We start from the raw sequence: 14,373 nt of genomic DNA, 5'->3' as shown, positions 1-14,373 counted from the left end.
CATCTGGGGCTTTCGGCACAGTAGCAATGCCATTTATGGAACAAATTTGTGATCTGTTGACAAAGCAAAGTCCGTCGCAGAGTCTGACTCCAGAAGGACATTTTTATCTCTGAGTATTTATTGCATGTTTAATCCCCAGCCTCATCAAGATCCCCCATCAGCCCTGCAAGCACTGGGCAGTGGGACAATTTTGTGACCTTACAGTGAAGCTTTTCTAGAGGCATCAGACTTTCTTAGGGAGAAATCGGTAAGAAGAGGTGAAGACGACGGACACGGAGTTGACCTCACTGAGGTCACGAATCTCAACTCTAGCAATAAAAACTAAAACAATCATAGATGTACTACTCCGTAACTGCTGCATGTCATAGCTGGCAGATGGCAGGGGCACATATGTGCTGCTTAAGAGAAGAGAACAGGGTGACTGTGTCTAATGATTGAGCGTTTCAAATAAGAGGATTAGAAAATCCTTCTATGAACCCTAAAAAACAGGACAAGACTCAGAGATTAGTGCTGTTTTATTTGGAGCTGTTCAAGAGCCATTGCATGTTTTATTATATTAAGAAAATCATATGCATTATGCACATTTTCTGGAAGAGCAATTCTTGCATTTAAAACAGTCAACAAAAAAAGAACATCTTTGGATCTGTTAAAAAATGACTGATAATTAATTTGAGGAACGTGAATTTCTCTTGCTGTATGTCTAACGGTGTGGAAAAAGGCTCCAAAGTTAAACTATGTAGCTTCATTTTTTATTTCTATTGCATGGATTTTCATAGAGTGCTAAATCTGGCACAGTGTAAATATGAAGGAAATAGTACTTCAATAAGATGAAGTCAGCTTGTGGCTGATGGAAGACAAAATACTGTAGCTTCAAGGCCCTTTAACTCTTTAGACAGAGCCGTCCATGAAAATTCACTGCAAAAGGGTTCAGTATGAGGGCATGGAAGAACAGTTTTGATCTAGTGACCAGTACAATGGTTGTGCATCACTTAAAAGGCTCCAGCTGGTAACGGGTGCTTGTTATTCCCGGAAGTCTCTCCGCCATTCCCGAGTACAGAAAGGTCTTCAACAGAGCCTGGCGTCTCTGTGTCTGGGGTAATAACTAGTCTAGGAGGAGGAAAGTCCACCCATCCTCCATCCTGCTCGTCCTCGGCTCCTGCGGTAGCAGCTGCGGCTGCCGCGCACTCCTCCTTAAAGAGCCTGTCGTGCTCCTGTTTCAGCTCCTGGTAGGAGCGGGAAAACATGTGGAATATGGAAGTGGCTGGGAAGGCCATGATTAGGATCCCGCTCAGAATGCTACTGAGCGCCACCACCTGACCGGGGATGCTCCTGGGCACCATATCCCCATAACCCACTGTAGTCATAGAGATTATTGCCCACCAGTAAGAGGCGGGAATGCTGCTGAAATCATGTACTCCGGTAAGCTCGCTCTCCGCCAGGTGCACCAGTGGTGAAAAGAGTGTCACCGCTACACAGAGAAAGAGCAGCAGCAGGCCAAACTCACGCATGCTCCGCCGCACCGTCAGCCCCAGCGTCTGCAAGCCCAGAGAGTGGCGCGCCAGCCGCATTACGTACAGGATCCGAAGGGCACGTAGGACCCGCAGTACCAACCCAAGCTTGTCCAAGTAGCCCTTACCTCCAGAGGGTCGCTCATTTTCGTCAGCGGGGGTTTCTCCCACGACAAGAGACACGTAGTAGGGCAGGATGGCCATAACATCGATGATGTTCAAAGGTCCACGGAGGAACTCCAGCTTGCTGTGGGCCTGGACGAACCGTAGCAGAAACTCCATGGAGAACCAGCCCACACACACCGTCTCTATGATGAACATGTGCTGGCATTTCTGGGAGCACACACCCTGCGGAGAGAGAGAGAGAGAGAGAGTGTAAGAAACAAATTTAATTCCCAATCAATTATTTTTAATAAAAAAGCTTTGGCTGTAAATTTAAAATCAATGTGTTTAGGCTTAGCTTATTAGAAGTTAAAGTAGAAACAATTTTGCGAAAGGGAGATTTAAAATAAAATACCCCAGAGAGCAAAAGGTAATGCAAAAAAAGGAGGAAGGGAAATGGATAAGATAAGGAGAGCGCAGATAACCACAACATCAAGAAAATCTCAGTGTTTACTTTTAGTATTCAAGTCACACTAACCGATAAGTCAAGCTGTATCAGTTAATTAGCCAGAGTCAGAGGTCAGATTGAGGCGGTGGGGGAGAAAGAGCTAACAGAAAAGAAAAAAACATACCACTTTGACCTTGAAATACTTGAATTAAACACTCGATGTTCAGGCAACATGCTGGAAGAGACCCAAATTGGATTTTTCCCTTCATGTGACATGCCTCTAGATGTCCGACATGTTTGTTTGTATCTTGTGAACTGACATTGTAATAATCTAGATGTGAAACCCTTAAAACGTCCTGATGCAGTCAGATCTAAAATCACACATTCTGTTAACATACTGTATGCATATCATCACATCGTTTTATCATGTTGTTATCATTCAGTGCGAGCAAGCGCCTTGCTAAAATCTTAAAAACTGGGGGAGGAGCAAGCAGAAATACTGGAAAGATGCTGAGATAACAGATTTAATTAATATTTGGTGAGATGCATTAGTTCAAGCAAAACTAAAGGGAATGTATCACAGTCATTCCATGTTAGCAAATTAGCCGTTCAGTTTGCAGTTGCTTGAAAACACTAGGAGATGTAATGGTTTTGTTGTTGTCATGTGCACACTGTATGCTGGTAAAGCATGTGATGTTATCGTTTCTGTATATGCTCACTCACAGGTACGTTAAGGTCAGCTGTCTGTTCACAATGATGCATGTGTAATTTACAGTATAAACACAAATGTGAACAGTCAAAGAAAAAAGATTACATCTCTCAGCAAATATTCAAAACAGTCCGGTAAGATCTATGATGTGAAACATAGCCTCAGAGAACAAGATATGCAATAAATAATTGATGATGGACTTCTAAACTTCGGGTGTATGTCTTTATAATGTGTTTACCTCAAGACATCCAGTGGAAAAGTGAAAAATGCCAAATATTTCAACCTTAATATTTAACAGGCAGGAAATAAATATAATATATACATTTTTAATATACTGGAATAAATACTAGCACTACTAATAATGATAAATAAAAATAGAATAATAAAATAGTTTGAATGCATACATTTTATTTTCAGTATTGGTAACATGAAAACAAAACAAGGGAGAAAGTGAGAAACTAATTGAATTCCCAATTCATTTATTATCAATAAAACCACTTTGCATCAAAATGTATTAAAACATGTTTAAGCCAGCTTAGCATATAGAAGTTAAAGTAGAACATTTTTTGCAAAAGAGAGATTTAAAATAACATATCTGTGAGAGCAAAAGTAATAAAAAAAGAGGAAGGGGAAAATGGAAAATATATCAACTAAACAAAACAACAAAAAATGGGCCAATCTCTAGTTTCAAGTACAATCTGTGAAATACTTCAGCAATGCAGTAGAAAATCCTCACCTTGAAACAGTCAGATCAAGAAACAAACTGAAAAACTGCATACAAATGCTGCAATCCTTGCTCCACAAACACCCTGCCTTCCTATAAGAACGAATCACTCTGGCACATTTACATCTTTCAAAAACCTTTCAAAACTCATTCATGCTTTTGCTTGTCAAGTCTGAAAAGCCATTGTAAATTCTCAATCTTTCACTGGAGCAACAGACTCACAGTTAGAGTGGACATATTATCAAACCGCACTAGCGCTGAGGTGATTCATTTGTGTAAATTCAGCAATTTTAAATGTTCAGCACACAATTTGTCTTCCTCCGTCCAATACTTTGTCCCCTTTCCATCTCTCTCTTTCTGTCACTCTCCTCAGTTCTCAGTCATTCTCATTCCCTCCTTCTACTCCAACACCTTCCTCTCAAGTAATTTCTCAGACTTTTGCTCCTCGTCTCCCTGCGGTGGGGAAGAAGTGGCTGTGACTGCAGGTGCAGACATTATGCATGTAAAAGAAGGATAACAATTTGCAACTCGTCAAGCTGATTGTCAATTTCTCAGTGCTAATGCACTTAGGGTGACCTTATCTCTGTGCTGCCACTAGAAATGTCAATGACATCCCCCCTCCCTTGTGCCCAAAACCAATCAGCCGCAGCCCCAGCATCTATACAACCTGTACATTTAGAAATCACCTGAAGAGCGAATGAGCAGATTACTGAGGTTTATACCAGGGCTTTTGAGTTCAGCATTCACGGCATTAGGGCTGCACAATTAATCAAAATAAAACTGAAATCATGATGCCTCTTGTTCTTTTAACCTAAAAATCTAAGAAATATGAAATGTTCATCATTTAACAATTCACAACACAATCACAATAGGATTTTCTGATAATCAAATAGGATGGTTGGAATAGGTTTGGCTCAACCCAACTGCTGCAGTCCCAGAGTAAAACAAAGAAACGAAACAACCAAACAAACACAGAACTACCATTGAAATCGTGCCAGCATGCATTACAGTCACAGTCTTTGTTAGCACTAAACAGGTTATATGAACTGACAGCCATCGTTGTGGTATGAATCTATGATTGAATGTTAGGTGGTCTGGCTGGGCTGTATGAATCTAGAGGGAGGGTCTGAGAATGCATAAATGGATGTATTGAAAATGAAATGCAGTTGGGATAATCCAGTCTGTGAGCTCCTTAGTGAATGAGATATGAGGACCAAGGAGTGGGGATGTCAGGAAGAGACGAGGGGTTGGACAGAGAGTTGAATAATTGAAGCAGTGCTACTGCCACACACACACACACACACACACACACACACACACACACACACACACACACACACACACACACACACACACACACACACACACACACACACACACACACACACACACACACACACACACACACACACACACACACACACACACACACACACACACACTTTTATCTGACTGTACACAATTGAAGGGTCTGATAAACAACTCCAAACACATTACCGGCATGTGCAGAACTCAACACTTGTTATAGAGCACATTCTCATTCATATATGTTAACAAACAACACACAAACCCCTGAGGTCAGCTGTTTCCTAAAATTCCAATTTGAACTCAGACCTCTAAACATTTTCACATCTTATATTTTCGTGAAAACGCATCAGATATTCATCAAAAAAAATATTATTTATGAGAAACGAAACCGCAGCAGGAGTCTAGCCCTAAATGCATAAGTACGGCACATATAGCGGAAGGCATGCTGGAAAACCATAAACTATATTACTCTCAATATCTAATATTAAATCATTTATAAAAAGACTCAAATTAAGTTATGGAAAACACTTGCAACTAGGTTTCTACACTTTCAGATATTAGGGCCCTGTAGGGCCTTGGGCAAATTCTTTTACTACTCAGAGTAAGAGCAACTGCATGATTGAATATTAAATGGACACAAGATGAAATGTCACAAAATGTGAGGTATGGAGCTGTTCATAAACTGTGTAAATCTTGGTCAAATTTGTAAAAATCAAATCTTATTTTAGATTAATCAAAGTTGTCACCCTTTTTACATGTTTGGCACCAACTTCATGAGGTGCATCCTGGGATTATTTTCCAAAAGTATGGAAGGAGTTCCCATGTCTGGTAGGCACATTTGTTCACTCTCTAGTCTAACTCATCCATTAAAAAAAAAACTTACCTATTTCAATAAATTACAATGTACCTTTGTAAATGAAGATAAACAACCCATTGCTTCTTACAGAATAACGTTTTTCCTGTAGGCGACACCCTGAAACCTGCTGTTCAGTGAGTAAGTGAGTCATCCAAGCTGATTCAATAAGGCCAATTCTCCAATTGATTCATTAAACTGCACCAGATGAGCAACTTGTTGGCTGTAACAATCTCAGGTCAAAGATGAAGGCGGCAGAAGAAGTATTTCCCAATAACAGCTAGATTTATGACAACAGAACATGAAACAGTGTGCAACACAGGAGAGAGAGAGAGAGAGAGAGAGAGAGAGAGATTTTTTTCTTTCTTGTTTATAGAAATGCATGTATGCATTTGTTTACTGATTGATTTATTGACTATTGATTTTTTTTTTTTTTTTTTTTTTATTGCTTATGTAACGGCCAATGCTTTGGCAATACTGTACAAGTCATGCCAATAAAGCTCATTTGAATTGAATTGAGAGAGAGAGAGAGAGAGAGAGAGAGAGAGAGAGAGAGAGAGAGAGAGAGAGAGAGAGAGAGAGAGAGAGAGAGAGAGGCTAGGAGAGAAGAAGATATCACAAAGCTCACAGACATTCTAAGACTGATGTCTTTTCTCTGATGTTTTTGAGCTTTGTCACAGAAGTGATAACATATAAGGCTGAGGACTCTCTCAGAGCTCTTTCTACAGGCAAGAGGGACGAGTAATGGACAAAAAACACATAAAAACAACGAAACACCTTGAAATAGAGGTAAATGGATGTTTAACACGGTTCAGCAGTCCTGCAGTGACAGTAGCTGTATAGTGTGATATGATGTAATGTGATTAAGTCGTCTCCACTGCACTGCTGCTGCTCACTGTGTCTTCCTGCTCTAACACATCAGACATCAGCCTACACACTATGTCTCTTGTCCATAATCTAAGCCCATTATTTATTCTCTGTCTCTGTCTTTTCCACTTTCCCTTGGCAAAATATGTGTTGTCGAACATTCCTGGCGCAGAGTCAATAATGCCACGTCATTCTGAGATCTCCTAGAAAAAGGCCCCTGGCAGGAAATTGTTGAGGTCAGCATATTGCTTTTATTTAAATCGCTGTACTCTCGACTCCCCTGTCTCCTCTCTATTCAATATTCAGATTGAACGTTGTTTCAAAGACATAAAGGATAAAGTAAGCAAAAAAAACCTGTAAAAGCGTGCACAATCTGTCATGTTGGGTGTTTACCAGGCTGTGTGTGCTGATGAAGGCATATGTCAAAATGACCTTGAGGTCATTGCCAGAGATTGAGAGAGAGGCAGAGCCAGAGATGGAGTGATTGGGACATTGAGAGAACTATGTGTGCTACATCGCAGTAACCCAAAAACCCTCACCCTTCTGGTGTGCACTAATACAGTCACAAAGCAGAGACAGACAGGAACATGACAGATGATCAGATATATCCACGTCTGGGTCTTACTGGCAACCAACCTCCACTTTCCTCTCTGGAAAACACACACACGCACACACACAAACACAAACACACATATGGCCTCCTAGAGAAAATAAAATTATACGTCAAAAGACTTAAGGGTGAAGGGTGAGATTAATAATTGATCCTATCCGAACTTAACATGCATTTACATATATATAACTAAGTCTCTTATTGTCAGCGGTGGTTGACTGAACACACACTTGACTGAAAAACACACTTGATAACAACCATATAAACCTGATGAGAACAGACAATGTACTTAAAGTTTAAATACAAACAAAACAATCAACGACATGAATGACAGGTGAGCATGATAATCAAAATGTAATCAATGAGAAACCATAGAAACGAACTGAACTGAAACTGTAGGGAACAGAACTAAAACCCACCCAAAACAGACATAAACACAGATAACCATTACGTTTGTGGATTCATAACTAGAAAAAAATAGATATTCACTTTTGTCTTGAATGTTTCTTTTAAAATGATTTAGAATTCCACAGAAGAGAAACAAGAGAACAACAGAAAAATGAAAGCTCAGATTATTTGGCCTTGGGAGAAATGTATGAGTTCATATTGAAACCTTTTTTTATTTTATTTTATTGCAGACTTAGGTAAAGTGCAAACTTACCAATGTGAGATTACTGCCTGTGTCTTAGCATAAAAAAACCCTCAGAAGATTTAAGTAGCAGCTTTCATTTGCTCTCCATTTTATCACACTGCCGTCTAGACGAAACAGTTGAGATAAAGTCAATACAAAATCTAAATTAAACCCATTTCTTAATACATGTTCCTGACCTTATTATGCATCAGTGCATGTGTTTTCAAAGAAAGAATGTTTGTCATCATAATCTTTAATCAAAATGTAAAAGCTCTGAGTCTGAAACGACTTTGCTTTTCAGCTTACATCACCTCGCCTCTTATTTTTTAAAGTCTCTGTCTCTTTCTTTATCCCTTTCTAAACAACACACGCACATACAGTTGTAGATGCTTTAATCTGTGTAATCCTTCAAAATGCACTCTACTCCTGAATAATTTCTCCCTCTTTCTCTATCTCTTTTCATCCTAGCCCAGAAACCTAAAGTAAAGCACAGGTTTGGATGGTGCGGTACAGCTCTGCGCTAGCAAAAGTACACAGTGAGACGGTCTCAGAATCTTAAACACCTGCCTCTCCATCTCCTGCTTGCTAAGCACTCCATATTTTCAACTGAGACACACTCATTCTCTTCTCCCCACCTTATGCTCCTATAATGGAGAGTAATGAAGAGATAAAGGGATGAATGAGGCCCTAATTTGGACCCCATGACATCTGATATATTTGTTCCCCAAATTCTGTCTTCCTTTTTTTATTTATTCTGGAATCAATTTTAATGGTTTAGTTCAATTTTAATAATCAAAAAGGATGTCTAATCAACTTAGTTCTTAAAACTTTAACAATTGAATAATTTATAACAATTTTAACAGAAAACACCATGAGCTTGAGTATGTGTAGACTAAACTGTCCAACTCCTTCACAGAGAGACATTTTGTTTTTAAATAGCAGTCCTTTAGCAGTTTATTATTCACAGACACTAGTCTATATAGTGGTTGGCTGAAGTGTACAGCCATACATTTGATTTATTCATCAAAATATTGGCAAATTTAGTGACATTCCGCTTTATACAGTAAATTCCTTTTTTTATGACTGAATTCCGGGATTCCATCCATTCTGCCTTTTGCATCATGGAAATCATAAGACCGTAAATTGGGCAGCCTTTTCCACTCGGTGTGTCTTAATATGTATATTAAGTATATAATATATATGTATATTATATGTATATTTTAATATGTGTGTGTGTGTAGAGACAGGCTGCAAAGAGTTGTCCACTGCAGGAGAGCAACTCACTACATATATATCTAACACAAAAATAGATTCGCCTGCAACTACCTGTGACTGTTCCCACATGACCTATGGAGGCACTGGTCGCATACCCACACCTTTCATCTAATGGCTCATTTTCACCAAGCGGTATGGTACAGTACAGTACAGTATGGTACGCAATTATTTACATTTCCATTGTCAGAAGTTGTGAATGGAACCAAAATACGAACCATACCGTACCACTTTTTTGGGACCCTTCTTTTGGGGTACCTAGCACAGTAGTCTGGTAGCTAAAGGGTGGAGCTAGACTCACTGCAGAACATGGATTGGTTGACAGAGAATGACGTTGAGCGCTACTTTCTGGCATACACGGCGCCTATCAAGTAAGGGTCCTGCTGGCGTTGAAAGTACTTGTGGTTTAATTCTGTACTGTACTGTACCGCTCGATGGAAACAAGCCATAACTGCATCGTTCTCATTCTGTTCACTCTCTTCAGTGTCATCTTTCCCCCAGTCCCTGGACACCACTGCTGCACTCGGTCCATTTGATCTGTCCTTTATAGCAAGTTACAGCAAATCCTGTCAAGCGAGTTTTACTACCGTAGTTCTGCACCAGCAGTTTTGTGGTCTCCATCTGCCAGAGCATCTCTACATCAGACTATAGAAATCAGAGGGAGCAACCATTATAACTATTAGAAATGTATTAGCTCCAGCTTCCTCTGCTAATTTTTTAGAGATAGTCATATTTCATTTTGCTTGGCTGCAGTGAAAAAAAAAAAAAAAAAATGCAGCTGGCCACTAAAACAACGACTTCCGCACCAAACAGACATATTTATAGCTAGCTACCTGTTGTAGCTCTCTACTTGTTACCATCACAGTAATATAACGCATGAAAAGTATATACAACGGAACAGTCTGCTTCCGCTGTTGACCACACATTCAAGTATGTTTCTGGCCTACAGTAAGTGTAAATGGCACTGTAACATCCTCTCCTTCCCTCTCAGAGCAGCATCTCTAGCTTTTAGTCAGGACCCAGGAGACATTGAACAGACATGGATACCTATCAGCCAACCCATAAACATCTCAGTGGAAAAATAACCAAGAGGTCAACAGATGGGTTTATTCATCATGCTGGTCTGTAAAGAAAAAGTCAAAAGAAAATGAGGGCTTGTGGGGAAATATACAATGTTTATTTAAAAAATGTTGGCACGCAAAATAAACAACCAACCAGCCCGGCATGACGATTATGGACATGCAAATCTGAAACCAATGCTACCATAATATTAGAACAAACTGCCTAAAAACTCCTGGTAAATCCTGGAACTAGTTAATTCATGGAAGCATTATGGTAGCCTGGTAACTTAAACGTTGCTTCCCAGAAAAATGTATATCAATGGATTTTAGCAGCTCTTGCCATTAAGACGCACACTATGGGGCAGTGATCTGAAAGAGAAAAACTGACAGTAAAAATGTTCAAGCTAATGCAGCAATACTACCCCTTGTGGCTAGCCTAGAAATCTAGACGTACAATAGCGGCAGCAAATTTTATTTTGCAGCCGGTGTCTTCTAGCAACTCTCCGTTGGCTTGCGAGTTGGAAAAAACAAACTCTAGTCAGGCCAATCACATCGTGTATAGAGTCGGTGGGCGGGCTTAACATAATGGCGGCAGAGTTGTGATGGTTCTGCGTGAATTCCCTGCTACTTGAAAACAAAGAAGATGGCTGCTGCTGCTGGCGAACAGCGGTCTTTCGAATCGGCTTTGGCCGCGACTCTGGAAGACTTGGAGTTAAGCTTTTCTTTGAGAAAAGAACAAAGAACAGCACTGAAGTCATTCTTAAAAAAGGAAGATATGCTCAGAGTTTTGCTGCCCGGATACGGCAAAAGTTTAATCTATCAACTAGCTCCGCTGGTGGAAACGCTCTGGTTGGTTGTAGCACTATCCTATTGCGTGCAGAAGGAATTTGAAAGACAACAAAACTCGGATAGAGCCCTGCCAATGGTGTGTTCCCAGACCCAACATCTTGATGTGTTGTCAGGCTATCTTGTGGCAACTCTGGGAATGCATTTTCACACAAAAACAAAAAATTGAGCTTGCATAGCTAGAAGAGTCTGCATACTTGCATAGTCTGGGCGGTATGACTATATATATCGTTACCATGGTATACAATGTATACTGTTAGAGATTTTGCTATATTGTGTACACAGTATGTAAATACATAGCACTATTGACACTTCAGAGAAATGCATGAATGAGAATATAAAGAGCAGGACGTGCTTGATGATAAAAAGAGTTATAAGCACAATATATCCTGAAAAGGAACACGTTCTGGTGCTCGTGCTGACTGGCACACAGCCAAAGTGCGTGCACAGAAAGCTGCCTCTCTTAGAAGGCGATAGTGTATTTGGGACGTGCTCGATGTTAAAAAAGCACAATTAAGTAGTGAAAAAGAACTCAATGCGGTGAATGTGCTGTGCGCTGCACAGAAAGCAGCATCTCTGAGCACACAATCGCGAATTCAGTTCTCTTTCACGTCTTATTACACTTGAATGGTGGACAATACACTTTATTACACTTTTATGCCAAATTGCCCATCGTGTAGAGTATTCATGTAAACTGTTTGTCTCAAGTGAAAGTAAACCGTTGGGTGTAAACCGGATGTGCATCAGTATAATGGATCCGTACGTGCGTTTGGTCTTAAAGTGACAGCAGCCTAATACACCTACCTCCTGCTCTGTGTCAATATTGTGAATCCAACAAAAGAGAAATATAAGAAATAAATTAATAATTAGTGCTGCACGACTAATCATATCACAATCGCAATCGCGATGTCAAGCCTACGCGATTATATGATGCAAAATGCTGCGATTTTATATTAAATAAACAAATTAGCGCTGTTAACGCAATTAACGTTAACAGACAAAAAAATTAATGTCTGTTAATTTTTGGCATCCTTTGCCTAGTGTTACATGATCCCGCTCTTATTCATGCAAATGCTTAAACCATTCATGCGCGATAAGACAAAAAAGAACGCGCTGCCTGTCAATGTCCTGACTGTGACACACAGAAAGACTTGCGCTAATATCGTGCGTGCGCACAAAACAGCATGCCAGAATACAGTTCTCTTTCGAGCTTAAACGAACAATAACACACACAATTATGCCAAAATGTCTTTTTGTCGAGTATCTTCATAACATAAGAGTAGTCTTATGATGAACGTGAAGAGTTGTGACTCGTGAGAGAATGAGGCGCGTGTGAGATCCGCGTCTCTGACAGCAGCGACTGGTCTTAAAGGGACAGTACACAGTAGCCACTAATTATATCTGTCGCTAAAATTAATCAAAGAACAAAGGGAACAGAGAAAAACACTCACTGCTCTTGACTAAAGAACTTTTTTCTTTAGGCAGATTATCACTAATCTGTGTGTGCATTTATTTTCCTTGAGAACCAAGCAAGTTGACTCATGAAACCATTTGTTTATTATATCGCATATCGCAATCGCAATATTGACCTCAATTATCCCAATATGACATTTTCCCCAAATCGTGCAGCCCTATTAATAATTTTATAAGAAGATAACTTACTGCTCTTGACTGAATAACTTTTTTAGCTTTCATAAGCAGTGCATATTACAGTGAAGACTATTATTCAATTTCTGTACTAATTCCAACTATGCTAAATAAACCTATTGTACATGAAAAACTAATTTGTTTAGTTAATATTTTTGTTATATTGTATTTTGTCCTATTGTTGTCAATTGAAATTAGATAAAATAACACAAAATTACTATATTGTGATATATACTGTTGTGAAATAAATTTTTCGTGAAATAAAATTGCTCATATCGTGAAATAAGAATTTGGTCATATCACCCAGCCAGTATGATTCAGGCCTTTGAGTAAAGCATAGTGACCGCATAATGCAATGCCTGTCAGCAGGGGCTGAAAACTCAGAGAGACACAAAGAACAATGGATAAAGCTGAGAACAAGTAAGTCCTAGGAGAAATTTTTTTACTGTCCTCGACAGCACTAAGACTTCAAGGGTGATTCATCTTCAAACAGGACAGATACCTGAAGCATACAGCAAAATACACACTAAACCCCAAACAGTAATGTCCTGGAGTGACCCAGTCATTCTAATTAAGGATCTGTGAAATTACAGTTTCTGCTTAACTTAATAAAGTCGAGGCATCGGTTTCTTTTCGATAGACACAGTAATCGCTGCCAAAGTTGACTCCGTAACTGTTAACTGTAGAAAGGGAGGCAAATACTATTATATTAATATATATATATATATATACTGTATATATATATATATATTAATAAATATTTGTATATAAATTATCTTATAAAACTTCAATAAATAACATCGCAAACATGTTCTTAATGGACTCATATAAAACAAAGGTGGAAAAGTTCAAAAATGTGATTGTAAAAAATGTGTTTTTATGTCTATGCACAATAAAGTAGAAATAGAGAGCACCCACAAAGTGTGGCCAACACGAGATGAGTTGTATACATCTGAGTATCTTGCAAATTTGATTCAAGAAAATTATAGGGGAAGATAACAAGCAGGCGGGCATTAAAAATGCATCTTTATCTCTGGGATGAAGCTACTTGTGGAATGAATCTTCTGATGGATGACACTATTTACTCCATTTACGATCTCTGCATCTGCTAAATCAAAAATGAGTATGCAGCACAAGTAGAAAAATGATCAAACATGCACACATACATTAACGGCCTTGCAACACCACACCATGCATCCTCTCACTGTTGTTTCCTTTTGCTTCTCTTCTATTTTATAAATTAAAAGCAAAAAATCCAATAAAATATTTTAAAAGAAAAGCCTAAACAAAATGCTAGGCTTTCAGAACAGGAGTTTTTTGTATTGTGATGCAATCTGAACCAGTGGACTCTTCTTGAAGCAACCTGGATTTGAGTGACTTCTGGTTACCCTAAGCTTGTAACCATTTCCTACGCTGGTAATCCAGAGTTCTCACGAGAGCACAAGTGAGTTACTCTGGTGTCGCGTAACGATGCTCATTAAATATGCCCCTCGATCTGAGCTGCACCAATCACATCGGGTTATCTGATATAGGCGGGCCAGAGGCGAGCTAAACAGATGGCGACAGCGCTGTGACGTCGAAATCATTAGTAAACATTGCAAGATGGCTATGGATGAATACCAGTTGTTTGAAACTGCTTTGGCCGCTACAACGAACGAGTTAGACTTGGCTTTTTATCTAAAACAGGAACAGAAGACGCCGCTTGAATCGTTCCTTTGCAAGAAGGACGTTTTTGCTGTTTTGCCGACCGGATACGGTAAGAGTCTTATCTATACCAGTTAGCTCCG

The 14,373-nt window shown here is 39.4% G+C and overlaps 1 protein-coding gene across 2 annotated transcripts in view; it reads right to left on the bottom strand.

Moving 5' to 3' along the window:
- Positions 1-478: 478 nt before the first annotated feature.
- kcng4a (potassium voltage-gated channel, subfamily G, member 4a) overlaps positions 479-14,373 on the bottom strand; it is a 33,185-nt gene continuing 19,290 nt past the window's right edge. For both annotated transcript variants that reach the window (XM_084408644.1, XM_084408643.1), the window contains exon 3: positions 479-1,856. In XM_084408644.1, the coding sequence (XP_084264770.1) occupies positions 990-1,856 (867 nt within the window). In that variant the 3' untranslated portion in view covers positions 479-989. The remainder of the gene's footprint in view (positions 1,857-14,373) is intronic.

The sequence above is a fragment of the Rutilus rutilus genome, assembly GCF_951802725.1.
Source record: "Rutilus rutilus genome assembly, chromosome: 5".
Taxonomy (NCBI): domain Eukaryota; kingdom Metazoa; phylum Chordata; class Actinopteri; order Cypriniformes; family Leuciscidae; genus Rutilus; species Rutilus rutilus.
The sequence above is the reverse complement of the archived record's forward strand: the minus strand, read 5'-3'. Positions and strand labels throughout refer to the sequence as shown.